This window comes from Argopecten irradians, unplaced genomic scaffold, assembly GCF_041381155.1.
Source record: "Argopecten irradians isolate NY unplaced genomic scaffold, Ai_NY scaffold_1206, whole genome shotgun sequence".
NCBI classification, from domain to species: Eukaryota; Metazoa; Mollusca; class Bivalvia; order Pectinida; family Pectinidae; genus Argopecten; species Argopecten irradians.
In genome coordinates this window covers 1-15,949 of record NW_027188672.1, presented here as the reverse complement: position 1 = coordinate 15,949, position 15,949 = coordinate 1, and the positions used below count along the sequence as shown (strand labels likewise).

Below are 15,949 nucleotides of genomic sequence, written 5' to 3'. Positions count from 1 at the left end.
CCATCGATCTCCAAGATGTGAATGCATTGCGGTTGATGAGGCAATAGAGAGACTGAGGCCACGCGTCCGATACTCTACGTCAACGTTTTCAGAACCAAATGGATCGAATAGAGCAGGTCAGCAGAGGAGAAAATAACCAGTTGATATGGTGCTAGAAAATAGTAAACCGCGTGTGTTACAAAGACTTACTGAAATGGAAACACAGCTGTCAAGATTCACCCAGATATGTCTTCAAAGTGTTGAAAATCTCCGCCAGGAAATTCGCGAATCCAGCGTTAATACAACAGGAAAACCCACAGTTATCATTGTTATTCGATGCAATTCAAGAGACCAACCTGACATTTGATAACGTCATGCAGACAAATTCTACTCCAGATTTGTTGAACACTTTACCTCGAGTGGAATCGCAAGCCGATGAATACGATGCTGCCATGACGGCTATTTCAGAATACAGTTCACCTTCCGAGATTGAACTTCATACAAATGCCGCTTTCAATAACTTTCTTAGAAACCCCCCGCCAGTTGGTTCAATAAACATCAAAAGAGCCCCAAGGACACATTCACAGGTTCAAAATACACGAGTTTAACCAGACAACAGCCAACACAAGATCCAGCAACAGAGCTGGGCGTGACCAGAACACGAGAAATAGTCAAGGACACAGTACTAGATCCAATCAAGGGCAGATCTCTAGAATCAGGAGAGAAGGAACATTTAAATATTGCACCAGCAAACCGGACTGGTGCCCCTGTGTCACAACAAACTCCAATCGTCCGTCCGACCGTTACTCCCCGCAATGCCCACGTCAGATGAATCCCCGGAGGAGAAGAGGTCCACAGAAAAGTAAGTCGACGATCAACGTGAAAAACCTACAAGAGGACACAATGACGTGGCAGCTGACTGGCATAACGTTTGTCGGATATTCAGTAGTGGTGGTAGATTCCTACAATCATATGATTCGTCAGTGTAGCATCGCTGGATCACCAACACTAAATAAGACTCTGTACATTGAAAGTCCATTGGGGGGGGCATCACTAGTCTGACGGACCCTACGGAAATAGCAGTCACACAGCCAGACAAACGAAAGGTTGTGGTCATCAGTCTTGACCCAGATATACGGGTCAAGGAAACGATCGCCACACAGAAACCGTATGAGGCTATCTGCCAGCTAGAACCGGGCATTTATATTGTTGTGACATGTACGGATGACGATCGCCATGTCGGTGTGGATATCATCGACCGAGTTGAAGAATACAAAAAAAGTAAGAAAGAATTCGCAGCTGTTTAAGACGCCTAGATACCTGTCCATCACCTCGACCGGCGCTATCGTGGTCAGTGATAGGGAACATGAAACACGACTGGGTGTGTATTTACTCAGACTGGACAAGTACAATGGCCAATATCCTAGACGCCCGCCTACTCCGTGGGGGTGTGGCCGTAGACGGGGCCTGCGGATCAAGTCTACGTGTGTCCTTGACAATAGACTGTGTTCACGATGCTATCAGATATGGACACGGGAGCTGAGTCTGGACGGACACAGTATCTTTGCCGCCAAAGTTGCGTGATACGGAGTTGCCCTGTAAGCTATTTGTGCACGATCACGCCACTGTGTACGCAATAACCGTGGTACTCGAGTTCCAGTCTTTTTGTGCTACGAACAGCTCCACTGGGATACATGGATTTATTTTTCTCTACATGATCGCTCACAGGTAGGTCCAAGTAGCGTGCTTTACAAGAAGATATATTCTGGTTGTTCAACCTCAGGACTATCAAAATAGAACACACATATTTGTTATAAAGGAATGTATACCCCCCCTGGTTGTAATGAAGACCATGGAAACACACATCATTAAACAGATTATTTTGTCGCACTGTTCGCATTCTTAGCTCGACAATATATTGATATACTAACTAAAATCAATTCTCTTCGATATGCAGTTGACAACATAAACAGCGATGTGGACTCAAAATTATTTTATGCCAAGTTATTACAACTGGTATGTCGTGTATAAATTAATCCGGTGTAGTCACATTGCATTTAATGGGGACAGTTCCGTCTATATACGAGAACATAGAAAAATGTGTACGCTATTATCGGAAAAAAACACAGTTCAAATGGAAATTAAATCAGTCGATACTTAACATGTTTACATGCCTCAGGAAAAGATCTCTATAGTGGGTGACAAATTCGTTGTGAAATGTTCAAACCGCCTTCGGCTTTCCGCCATTTTACACATCTGTGGTCGAACTTGATCTTGATATGCGCCGAACCCTGTCTGACCCATTAGTTCGTAGAGTACAAGCTACATGTTTGTCTCAGAAACTGCTCAAATCGCTATCGACAAGTGAGTGTGTTATACCTGTATTGAGCGTAGATTTTGTCTTGCCTTAAAATCATTTTGACAACCTGCACTGTGGTTTATGTAGTGTGATTTTTTACACAGCCGGTGCTAATCCCCGCTTAGAGAAATCGTTGCATTCGTATATAAACCCCTACCCGCTCTACGCAGACTGTCATTGGTATCGATGTATAGAATGAGGTGTACTGTAGCAACATGATTTCTTGTAAAGACTTCGGGAGTACTTGTGTCGCCAAATCCACAGGTATAAGCTCGGTACTTCGGGAATGCTTACGGCGAGGGCCTCGGAGTCATCCATGCTTAACACGAAACTGAATGGCTAGTTTAGCTTATCCCGATCTATATAACATCCATACAATGCGTCGGTCATCTCACTATAAAATAGACAAACTACATATTCTTCACATGGCAATTAAAAAGTACACATTGACTAGTATCTCTTCATTGTAGACATATTTTTAACTACTCCTTACATATTCTGTCTGCGTAAAATTGCATATGAATCTCACTTACTAGCTCTTGCGATGGCCTGATCATACGTGGGGAACAGACCGCAATAAAACTATGTCCTGTCATGTAGGGCAAATCACGATGTGCAAAAGTTCAAAAACACACGTTGGCAGAGTTGTATTACAATGCAGTCCCTAAACTGTCTATAGATTTATGATTTTCAATAAGTGGATTTGTTAATATTTTTACAGCGCAAAACTGACAAGCTTACGAAGGTTAGTGGACATTTTTAAACACTCAGTTAACATGTAATATGTGTATATTACGCATTCAGCTTGGAGTATGGTGCCAAGCGTTACAGGTTGAGAGGTTTAATGCCCACAATGGTGTTTATTGTGCAAGCCAATTGTAAATGCTTATCGGATTGCTCTTTTAAAAGTTTTGTTAATGATCTAAAAAAGCACAATGTATAAACTTATTTGTGGCTATTTTTAAAGTAACCTAGATTATATAGATTTTCAAATAGTTCTGATTAACTAGTGTCACTGCGTGAATATATCCAGACATTGGACGTGTTCGGATCGATGTCACAGGCCGGAACTTCCAATGTTTTTGACATGTTCTGCAAGGATATATATATGTTCACACTGTTTCAGTTTCGGTGGCCACAATAAGTAGAAAAACAACACGCAGTTTAAATTAATATTTTGTTATTTCACTCTAAATAGAACAACCAGACTTTTTGTGCAAGTTGGTCGCAAGAGCAGTATATTTGTGAAATGATTTGTCGAAGATGAAAATTAACCCACACCCTTATAAACGTTTGAATTTGTGGTTCAACACCGACGCATCCAGTATTTCCCAAAAAATAATTGGCAAAAAATATACCAGAATATAGACAGATTTTTTTCAGCGCATATTGAAGCGATTACTGAAAAAAAGATATATGTGCAAAGTACTCTGGAGTGTAAGATAACACATGATTTTTACGGGTATATTGTAACATTTCACGATCTACTGTATGCACTAGTCCAGATGGAAGCCAGGTATGCGCCCGCGAAGCTCTTTACCACTGTGGACGATTGGGCTCGACAGTACTACGGTGACAGCGGCAGTAAGCACACCAGGGGTTTTATTTATTATAGTTACGCATCCGTTCTCAAGTTGGTAGCCGCACTGGCAGTAATCGGTGGAATGACATTTGGTTCGGATAAGGGTACAAGCGCACAATTTGTTACCTCGCTTAATCCGTATTGATTCAACGCTTTTGTAAATACAACGGTATCAATTAAAATACTAAACAAGGTGACGTGGAATTCTCTCAATATTTTATGTTATATAGGTTTCATAAGAAATATAGAACAATACATTTATGCCATATTTTGCTTCTTTCGTTATATGTAAAAGAATTAGAGGGCCGCGCGCTCGGCCCCCCCAGTGGTTAGATGTCCCCGACATATAACCCACACCCCCAAGCCCTCAACCTCTGGATTTCGCGAGTTCGCCCAATCCCCCCCATGTGGGGAAGTTGCCAGGTACTGACCGCTGGTCGGTGGTTTTTTCTCCGGGTTCTCTGGCTTTTCCTCCACCAACAAACCTGGCACGTTCCTTTAAATGACCCTGGCCCTGTTAATAGGACGTTAAACAAATAAACCCCTCATAATCATAGTAAAAGAAGAAGGCCCCGAATGAATTGTCTCTTATAACAAATTATGCAAACAATATCTGTATACATTTCAGCATGGAAAATCACACAAGGTTAGGAACTTATTTCTGTGCACCAAACCCAATACAGGCCATTGTCATCATTGTATAATCTATTGTTTGCTAGAGAAGGGACTTACAACCGTTTGTTAGATCGGGTTGATTTTACCTAAAAGCGTTACAATCTAAGTCGTCTATTGGCACGGGTATGACGCCATATGGCGGTTTGTAACTTGTATGAAAATGCCATATAGTAAAGCACTTTTGTATAATTAAAAACAACATGATCGTTTTTAATATAAGTTTGAGGTGCAATATGACTGATGTTGGTTTTGAAACAAAAACACCGTATTTGGCAGTCAAAACTATGCATGATTGATGGAAAAATGATTCACTCCGTGCACACACATTTGTATTTTCTTCTATTTAAAAAGATATCACTCCAGAGATTTAATGGCATTGCATAGCTTGCTTGCGAATCTTTTTGTAATTGTGAATCTGCATTTTGGTCTGTATTGGGATCGTGATATAATTTATCCCACCAATACCGCATGGTTTAAGAACGGACTCGACTGCATTGGCTGTTGGTTTTGTACTACGTACCGTTTACGAATTTATTCGTGACGGAAAGTTAAACCTTCAACTCATGCTGTTTTTAAAGTAGCGAATTAGACGGGTAAAAAAACGATTTTGGTCAAGTTGTTACCAATAACACTTAGTAAAACATATGAGCCATCACAAATATCTTCTGTACCTGCTGGACCTTTTTTCAATAAAATGTATATTTTCTCGCATATTTTGTCATCATTTGTACATTTTGCGCATTTTTTTTGGTCAAATACAGGCTACACAACACTCTATGAGTTTACAGTAATATCTAAGATTAGATATGGCATGTGAAACGTCGCAATACTTTTGTTCTAAAAAATAAACATTTGTTCAATAACACAAATTACATATTCAAAAAGGTAAATATATGTTCAAAAAATAAATATATGGTCATAAAAATAAATATCTATTCAAATATGCCATAATTAATCATGCTGTATACACACTTTATATCAACTTATTTATTTGTGCTCCAAGATATGATATACATGTACATGCAAAATATTACTAGTTTAAGCAAAATAACAATATGATTTTCTGGGGCAAACAATCTTCATATGTCACCCAATAAAATGTTATCAACGAATATTGTCAATGTATATTTATATTGGACGAGGAAAATGTGTCTTTCCGTGAGTCTATTGCATCTGCACTATGTAAACACTCATCACTTGATATTGTTAAGTTTAAGGTAGCATTGTGACAATCAACCTTGGTGTCCACCAACGATAGCGTTAAACAATCAATCGACCTAACATCCAGGATAATTTATTGGTTATTTTAACTGGAAGATGTTTTTTTTAGATTATAATCGTTTACCGTTACATGATCACAAAAGAAGAAGTGATATTTTCCAATGCTGATGCAGTTTCGTTGAACAATAAAGTAACTTGATCAGTTGTCAGTTTGTAATTAAAGCAAGTCTGCAATAACTTTTGCGCTCCGGACCGAATTCGTTGACTTGTCTGTAAATGTAGGCAATCGCTCATATTGTAATATGGACTTTACCTTATGGTGCTTACTTGTTTATATAACGGAGTAGTGCTTGAATTTGTTTAGTCCAAGGTTGGATCTTTAGAAAAGGTTCAAGGTATAAAAATTTATATTTATTTGATCGTTATTTGCTTGATTGGTACCTGCTATTTATATCGTAATCGGCACATAAACTACGATGCCATTTTACATAATAACAACTCACCTAGAATATGAATATACAAGGTATTTAAAGTAACTGGTGTAAAACATTTTGGTTTGAGGTATTTGGAGCTTAGAAAACCACACCATGAATATTGATTAATACAATTCTCGGACAATTGATGGGGGACAACAATTATCACAAAGTATAGCTACCGTATGTTCTAAATCTCAACTAGTTTAAATCTCCTACTGAAACACATCATAGGTTTAAGTAAAATCGTTTACCCAAACAAAGGGTATTACACAATATATGATTAAATTATGATGAAGCGAGGTCCGGACCGACAATGGATTCTCTATCCACAATTACTCCCAACAAAAAAAAGAAAAAATAAAAACACCAGTGCTCGTCACGAATTAAAAGAACACATGGGTTATATGATCATAAAATGCATACCCCAATAATATTGACAGTAATTCCCATATCCAAATTTGATATTCGTGAGCTTACACAGACATACACAGTACAATGATATTCTGCAATAATACGCTGTGATTAAATTTTACAGTGAGTCTTCTAAAGACAATGATATATGTCTTTCAAAATGGAATTATTGACGCTAAATAGCGGAACGTAATTGACATGTAAGATGTCTGGCAGCGGGTTTAAAACTCCACTGAAAACATACAAATAAAGCTAATTCAGTTACCACATTTATGGTTCCTTTTGATGCGCTTTTATTACGTCGGTGTATATAATGCACCTATGGATTCAAACGTTAAAAAAAAGAACTTACACTGAACGGAGATGCTAGTTCGAGGATCCAACTATTCCCCAGATTGTAAATTCATACACATTACATTCAGACTGTCTAACTTAATCTTCATTTAGAAGCCCTAACAATAATTATAAAACTGATGTCCAGCGGTACTCCACACCTAACCTTACTGACAGTGCTACGATACGTTGGGAATACTGAATGGGAAATACATGGAAATTAATTACATTTTGTATCGGAATGAATTGGTTTGGAAAGGGTCATGTCATTTTTATTTTATACAACTTACATTTCGTCTTGCGTCTTTGTCACCGTTTTCTCGATACCGGTTCTAATAAATACCGAACCCAGTCTAACTCATGTTATATTTATCTGGAGTTAATTCAGTGAAATCTACTCATATACTATTTTATATGATTTATAGCGACTAACCGGGGTGTGCCATTTTACTAGTGTACAGTACAAGATAATGTGTTTTTGTTACATTACGTTTGCATACATGTAAGTAGTAAAACAACTAGTTAATGTTCGTCGGTACTGACTTACGGAATTGTTTAAAATAAATCGTAAATAAAGACATTGTATAACCATTGCGATGTTTTAAAATTATACATGTAGGTCAAGAGCGCACCGGTCTAATGACTGGTTCGTACAGATATGTTTCCGCCCAATTTGGGTGCTCCTAAATTATTCAACACCATTCACTGTCGAGGTCACACTTTTTGGATATTTGTACCATATGTATGCTTACAAGGGCATCATATGCATTTGTCACTTTAGGCAATGTCCCCTTTTTTTGTCCCCCCCCCCCGTTACGTCGACCATATATATATTGAAATGATGATGTTCTCCGTCCGGTTCAACGTAGAATTACATGTAGATTTTAGAAACCGAAACTTAAAAGCCATAGTGGTGATCTCTTACTCTGCTTTTTACGAGAATGAGTTAATTGGTCCGCATGCTAGTGGTGTAAGAAAGATCATATTTATGGCGGAAATTGCACTCACGGTATCACATTACCCAAATCATGTGAATGCGGGTTAAGTTAAAATGGCGTTATAAACTGGTTAATAACGATTAATGCATGGGCCATGGCTTATTACATATGCCGTTTATATAATTTTAGCGGATGTCTGTTTGATAACTATACATGTACTGTTACATACATTTGAATATATTAGCTACACTTACCTCTATCAGTTTCAGGTAGGCGATATTGTTCTCATGGTTACTCTGAATGTATATACTCGAGATTTCGCTTTTGATAAAAGCGTGGGCAGATTTGACTGGAAATAATAGTGGATGCAACTAAATATCGCTTTGTTAGATTTACCGTCTAAAATGAGCACTATGTTTTGAAAAATATGTGCGTGGAAATATCTCTAACGTTGATTAAGTTAACTCCATTTTACTTATTTGTATCCTACATTATAATGAAGTTTTTAAGATGGGTAGTTAATATAGTTAAGTTGGTTAATCCTTAATGTTTTTTCCACACAAAGTTTGGTTACTAGGACAATTGAGATCATAATGGGACCAAACCAATCGTACCTAGATCACTGTTACACAATGGCAATAAAGTCATACAAAAGACAATATTTCTTAATGTAATGTTTTATGTCTAGCAAGTGGAGAATTTCATTTAAAAAGGCCCAGTTCGCATGAATCATTTTATCGTGAGAAAAGTCACATAAAACACCAGGGCGAAGCAATCTTATTGCGTGTTGTTATTCCAGAGCCGACAAATCAGGAGACTGCTGTAGTTGACCAATAAGAATTAAGCCAATTTAAACACAAGTATTTCAAGTCTCTATCATATTTGAACATCAGGATTCAATTGTGTCTGGATCACGGTCCACACTTGTTCAACCCAAAGTTTGGGATAAGGGCTGATGAACGCTCCAAACATGTATTCACTCGCCTTTATCGCCTTAACTGTTTGGTATATAAATCGACAGCTCACCGATTCGAAGCTGGTCATGATGAACAGCAAACACTAAATGTATCATTAGATCACCAGCCCTACCTATGAGTGATTAGACCAGGCTGAGGATTGCAAATTAGTTGACATTACTCAACAAACAATATTGTGGAAATGAGGATGTCCAATATATTTGTAACAAAGGACATCTAGTAATCTAAATATGTACTTGATACGCGAGTAGCTTACAGTGTTTATGAATTTATAACACCCAGGACTAACGGCATTACTTATGAGTGACCTGCTATACCACATAATATAACAGCGCGCAAAAACTACATGCTTACGGTGGGTAGTGATACAATTTGCAAATACTTTTGTGGTCGCGGAGGTTGAAGGAGCAACAAGAGACAACATGGTAATGAACTAAGTTTAAAAATATCTTCACATATGTACATCAATAAAAACATTTTAACCGTTCCGTTATGATTGTAACAAAAGATAATTATAAAGATGATATATTTAGATTAATTTCACCTCTTATATCGGCTTGAAACACTATATTTGTTAAAACATTGTTTCACCAATTGTTGGCGGCAAGATTCCTTTTTTAGATTTTGAAAGTGTCTTCTACTTCCTTACTCTCGTTAAGTGATGATAGGCGGTAATAATCGATGTATCTTTCTCTTGGGCATGAAATCTCTACTCGTGCTTTATGGTAGATGACCCAGGGTTCCAGTTTCACGAGCAAACATGTTTTATAAACGGTTTCGCTTAACTTAACATTCCCCAAAGGAAAAAAGATTGCAAGATGTCTAAGAAAGTATTTATTAAGTGTAAGGAACCTTTCCTGTGGAGACTTTTATAGGTATATGTGGAATTCCTTAAAGTTGGAGGAGAGTTACGGTGGAAACGGGGGCCCTGGATAATACTATAACCATGCCGAATATTTGAATAAAAATTTTGAAAAATGTTATAATAGTACATAGTTTGACGCAGTCATCGAGGTTAGTGTGTGACCTTTTATTTAATGATATAGTTCGAAAACATAGTTGAATAAAGCATGAAACCAGACGGTTTATGTAGAAAAAAGTTTTCCCCACCCATTGCGATTGTAAATGGCAAAATGTGAATTTGAAATCTAATCGGTATGGACGGATAATCGGTTACTCTATGAAGGAACCACGGTTCTTTCTATTTTAAAAGGAGCGGGTTGGTGTGGCTTGGTATTTATTGTTGTTATTTATTACTGATCTCTGATCACTCAGATGACGGAAGCATTGCTTCTGTTGTTTCAGGCGGTAGAGCCGTAAGATTTTTCCGCGCCGAGGGGAACCGGAGACCGGGGTATCGATTCCTGGTTCGGGGCACTCGACATAAATTGGTGTAATTTCGGGCCTCTGAGTTCTTCTACTTTCTTTTCGCCAATCTAATTAAACAACGGTGGTGGGTGTTTTAGGAAGGGTGCTCGTCTATGTCCCATTGAGCAGCGAAGATTTCCGTGAAAGGAGGGAGGGAGTGATAGGGGGATTGGACTCTGGGGTAGATCGTTCGTTGACCAGTGTGATGATTTACGGTGTAGGTTTACATCACTGTGCATCACGTTTTGTTTAACGTGTTGATGATACTCACTACAATAGACGCTGAAATCTGTATTAATTGTGTTTTAATATATTAGTGGGATGGCTTTTAATTTGCGCAACAATGGGAAAATGTAATTTATAATATGGTGGACGATATAGAAAGGATTTGAATAGGTGCCATATATGTATATTTTGTGTGTAGCATATTGAAGACAAAATTAAAGCTACTAATTAACTATTTGCAATTGAGCTAATACCACTGGCTGGGAACATTAATCTTTACTTCTTAATGGAATCTCATCACCCACAGGTATGTGGGGCCGCGGTAGTGACCTAGGCTCGGTTTCTAGACCCGTAACAAGGACGTATAAGCCCTCCATCAATCTCAACATGGTGGGGCCATGGTTCTCTTGCTCGAAAGTATACTATGGCGGAACACTTACAATGCTAGATGGGATTGAGATGAGGCACTGTACAAAGCACTGTGGTCCAGAAGACTAATGAATAATGGGATGCCTGCAAAGGCTACTGCTGGTTTATCCGGTGTGTAGCTGGCAGCTCCTGAGTAAGGGTGTTGTCTGCATAGGCAATCTGATGAGCGTTTCGACGTTGTATTAAAGGGTGTCAGTACCAGTTGTGGTGAAAATCGGCCCTGGGTACCCCAGAAGCTCCTGCAGAAGGGGTGGTTCGCCAGAAAATAGGCTACATCTGGTACGGCAATGACCTGCAACATTTCTGGTACCTGGATGTTGTATCAGCAGACGTCTGTAAAATAGGACACGGCGATTGCGCCAGGGGTTGGACCACTACAGTGACAGAGGTAGTGGCAGGTTCCTCGGAGCAGGACACTGGTAGTCGTGCCAGGGGTTGTCCCCGGAGTATAACAGGGACAGAGGGTAGTGACATATCCTGGAGTAGGACACTGTCATCTCGGCGACAGTGATTACTAATAGTGACGCGGCAGAGTGGTAGTGTCTGTACAAGATATAGAGTACAGGTTGCTGGCTAGTTGTGAAGCCAGGGTTAGTGGACACGACACTTAGGCAGTGTCGGGCATACCGCAGGATGCGGTACCCGTCGTAGGTACGTCGCAGGCGATAGGGACAGAGGTACTGTCCAGGCCTGTGTACATATCCAGTCGTGTAAATAACTTGTAAATATTGTTCAACTGCTCGACCAGGAAGTCGGTGATCCCGGAGCTCCGTCTAAATTGAGAGGTTGCACGTTACAACCAGGTAGCTCAGTCGGTAGAGCACTCGGCTAGTGTTCGGAGGGTCCCCGGTTCGAATCCCGGTCTGGCCGCTGCATTTTCTCATCGCCTGTTACAGAATTGGCGCCCAACTAAATAACCCATGGATGGTGGTTAAAGAGTCTCGGGTTGAGATTTAGGAAATCTCAATAAAAACAGGGGGAGTAGTGTAAAAGGAGCGGGTCGGTATGGTTTGTAAAAAGTGTTAAATACGGTCTCTGTCACTCAGCTGAAGGAGCATGCTTCTTTTGCTCAGTCGTTAGAGCCGTAGATTTCCACGCCAGAGAACCGGGTTCGATTCCTGGTCGGGGCACTCGACATGAATGTGTATTTTCCCTGTTCTTCTACACTATCATTGAAAGTGTGATGTGGTACCGTTTCACAAAGTGTACGTAACTTTAAATTACGGGTAGACATAGGATTTATGTGCACGTATCTTTACGTGTACGTAAATTTTAAGGGCTTTTCACGAAACTGTACGTAACTTTACGCGTTTACGTGTAGGTTTACATACACGTAACGAAGACCGGAAGTGGTAATGTCACAATCAATCAATTTTTGTTTTTCTCAGATATGGCTATGGAAACAATTTGCCAGTGTCTATTATTTGCTTATTACTACCGTTATCCAGATTATTCTCCAAAATAATCAAAACCACACGATTTAGACGATTACATGTACGTGTATAATAAACTAAGATACATGCAATGTACCATCGTCGGATACCCACGGCTTATCGCACTACACTACGCTACATTTGTGATAAGTGTAGCGTAGTGTAGTGCGATCAGCCGTGGGTATCCGACGATGGCAATGTACGTGTGTAGCATTTATATGTTAGTTTCCTCTCACATCTGTTTTAATGTATATTCTACCTTTAAACGATTAGTTTGAGTTTGTCGTTCAGATGTCATGTCATTATTGATCAAACAGTTATATCTGAAAAACATCCATTTGGGAATGTTTGAATTTTTGCGAGAATGGTTGATGTGAACATTCATGTGGTTGTATTACTGTAAATCAGTTACTAGTATGCTAAATGCATGTAGCATAAAAATACTCACAGTTTTTATGGCATCTGTAACGACAAATCGCGATAATGGATATATCTACTAGCTTTCGGAAATCTAATAAGACAGGGCACGTATACAACATGCATATGTGGTGTAAAGTTAATTGAGTATATTGTATATTGTTTTTACTATTTCGATAACGATTTATATTTCAGTTCTTTGCAAAATGATGTCCTAAAGAAACCGTTACCATGGAGACGAGGGAGCGACTTGTCCTCCAAAAGAATCATAGATTCTTGATTAGGAACATTGATTTGAAAACCGTGTTGGAGTATCTGTTTGAACAAATTGTCCTCAATGCAGACGATAAAGAAAGAATACAGGCCGAAGATACAAATGATGATCGAATTGATAAATTACTAAAAATACTACCCAGGAAGCCGAAGAGCTACCAGACGCTGTTAGACTGTGTAGACTACCATATCTTGCAAGAACTCCAAGGTTGTACCGTTACAGAAGAAGAGATAAAAAGGGGTAATGAAAGGGATGGTTGTTGACTATAATTAAGCTTTTTCGCTGTCCTTCCTTTTTGTTAATCGCATTCTGGTTGCGCTGAGTATTTGTGTGGATAAAAAGTGATAAAATAAAGCTGATTTGTATATCCAGATATTGGAACACTATCATTCACGTTGTACCACCCATGCTGTATTAGGTAAATGCTTTTTTTGTGTCATTGCTGATTAGTCGGTTGATTCGTTTAAATTAATTTTCAGAGGACGGAAAAATTGACAACATTGTTTCTGAGACGCTAAAGGATCTTTTCTGCTTCGAAGAAAAGGCCAATGTTGCAGTATCGACATTGGAAGACGAGGTTCGTCAGCAGATCATTGAGTCTGGAACAGAATACAGATTAAAGCAAGATCACCTCCAAACTCTAGTCCTATCCTCTTTTACTGGTGTTGTCCTTGGACGAAGGGGAGCGAGGAAAAAGAGAATGTATCCTTTAAAGCTTCATAACGGAGTGTAAAAACAAATATAATACTTCATATAATGATTGGTTTTTATCAAAATTCAACTTCATAAGCAGAACGTTTTCGGGAATTAGGGTCTCGAATTGAATGAAATACGATTTTCACATTCACACTTTCGTTATTTGTTTCATCTACTTGAAATTATGGATTGTTTTCGTCTCCCATCATTAACCCTTTCTAACCTTATGTATGATGATTCTTAGAAGAACCCATAGTATTGTCGAGGGGTGTATCAGTGTTCCGAGCTGAAGTACCCTCTGAACAATGCCGTAATGCTACCATAGAGATTGCTCTTAGCACTGAATAATTGTCAGTCCTATATTACAGTTTGGTTTTCTGTAACACGAAGCAATGATTTTGTTTGTTTGAGTTTTACGGCCCATCGACAACTAATATCATTTAAGGCCATGAAGCAATGACCGAGCAATAACAGTTACACAGTTTCTGCATAAATGGACTTAATGTTTCAACACAAGTTTTATTTGATGATATTAACTTCTTTAACAAATAAAAAAGATTTGTTTATAAAAATCTTTCATGGCGACAAAGGGATGATGATTCTGATAGCAACGAATCAGGTAGGACTTAATGGTTTAAAATAATTATACCTTTTTAAAGGGTATGGGATTATTCCTAGAGGCTTTGTGTAGGGTGTCCGTGCTTTTAAGAAATAGTCATTGTATTTGAAATTGCATTGTAAAAAATGATTACAGTTTTCATATTTTATAAAAGATAATGTATTCATGGACTATCTTACACTGTAAACCAACTGTCTTTCGCGAACAATTTATTTCTATGAATTTCGCGTTCAAAGTAATTTTGAACACTGGATCAAAGTCTACCGTAACGCCAATTTCTAAAACCGCGAAAATTGATCTTAAAATAGATTTGAAAAGAAAATAACGAAATCTAAAAGTCGCGAAAGAAATATGGTTTAACTGTAGATCATGTCTGAAGCATTTTGTCAGATCACATTTCTAGGAATATAATACCGACATACATTTTAGTATGTTATTTAGTTTTGAGTTAATCGTCACGCTACCTTTATTCTTTATCTTATTTGAGCATATTAGTCATATACATGTTCCATCGTCAAACCTAGTGTTTAACCTCAATTGTTTACCTTTCTTACCAAATGTCACTACCGTATGTTCACACAAAAATCTTGTAATCCAGAAGCTTCATTATTCTATAGGTGACGACGAAAAACAGGAAACTCAAGCCCAGACTAGGACACTTATAGAAGACATGAATACAGAAGAGATTTGTAATGTACTTGAACATTTTAATCCCGATGAAGATCGACTAAACAAAAAAATGCTTGTCGTATTTAAAGCTGAAAACGTCGACGGAAAGATGTTCAAATGTTTAAACTGGGACGATATGACCCAGATTTTACAAAAATTTTCCTTTCGTGATAAAAAGAATCTGTTGATGATTCGAGATGAGTTGATTGGGTCTGAAAGTGAAGGAAAACATGTAACATCGGTAAGTCCACAAGACAAGCCAAAAAAGAAGATTACTGAAAGAAAGTTAAACTTCAGAGAAACATTCAGGAAATTTGAAGCACCTACTGGGCATCTTGACAATTATCGGAAATCAGGAGTAATACAGACAAGTATAACGAGACCACATAATTTAATAGAACCCGTACATCTATTTCTCAATAATGCACCAAAACCTCCAGCAGAAAAGTTGGATTGGATTGCTAAAGAGACTGTTCGGTTTGCATCTGCCTGCATGAACGAAAGAACGAATGGAACCATCCATTTTGGCGTTGAACAGAAATCCAATGATGAGTGCTTGGAAGGAGAAATCATAGGTATCAACATAGAAAAGGATAATTGCAAAAAGGCAATTTATCAAGCCATAACATCTCATTTTTATGAGGATCAAATTGAGATAGCTCTTGGTTGTATCAGGCCAGTTGAGTTTATAGATGTTAGCTGTAGTGAGGCTTCTGGAGTGCAATTAGTTGTTGTTGAGGTTGACATAGTACCTAACTCAAGCTTGCTGAGGGATGAAGCAGTATATGCTAAGTTTGAAGAGGGAATGGTTCTATTTCGTCTTCTCAATGACGACCCACACCCATCACCTGTATCGGGAGAGCAGATT

At 38.5% G+C, this 15,949-nt stretch overlaps 1 protein-coding gene and 1 pseudogene across 1 annotated transcript; both read left to right on the top strand.

Moving 5' to 3' along the window:
* Positions 1-22: 22 nt before the first annotated feature.
* On the top strand, positions 23-1,522 carry LOC138314021 (uncharacterized; annotated as a pseudogene).
* Positions 1,523-8,060: 6,538 nt separating this feature from the next.
* Positions 8,061-15,944, top strand: LOC138314020 (uncharacterized; the record flags this gene model as incomplete). The annotated part of the gene is made up of 5 exons (XM_069254224.1): positions 8,061-8,076; positions 13,019-13,337; positions 13,577-13,799; positions 14,351-14,412; positions 15,030-15,944. Coding segments are annotated over exons 2-5 (1,483 nt in total), but the record flags the coding sequence as incomplete, so codon positions are not given.
* Between the last annotated feature and the right edge of the window lie 5 nt (positions 15,945-15,949).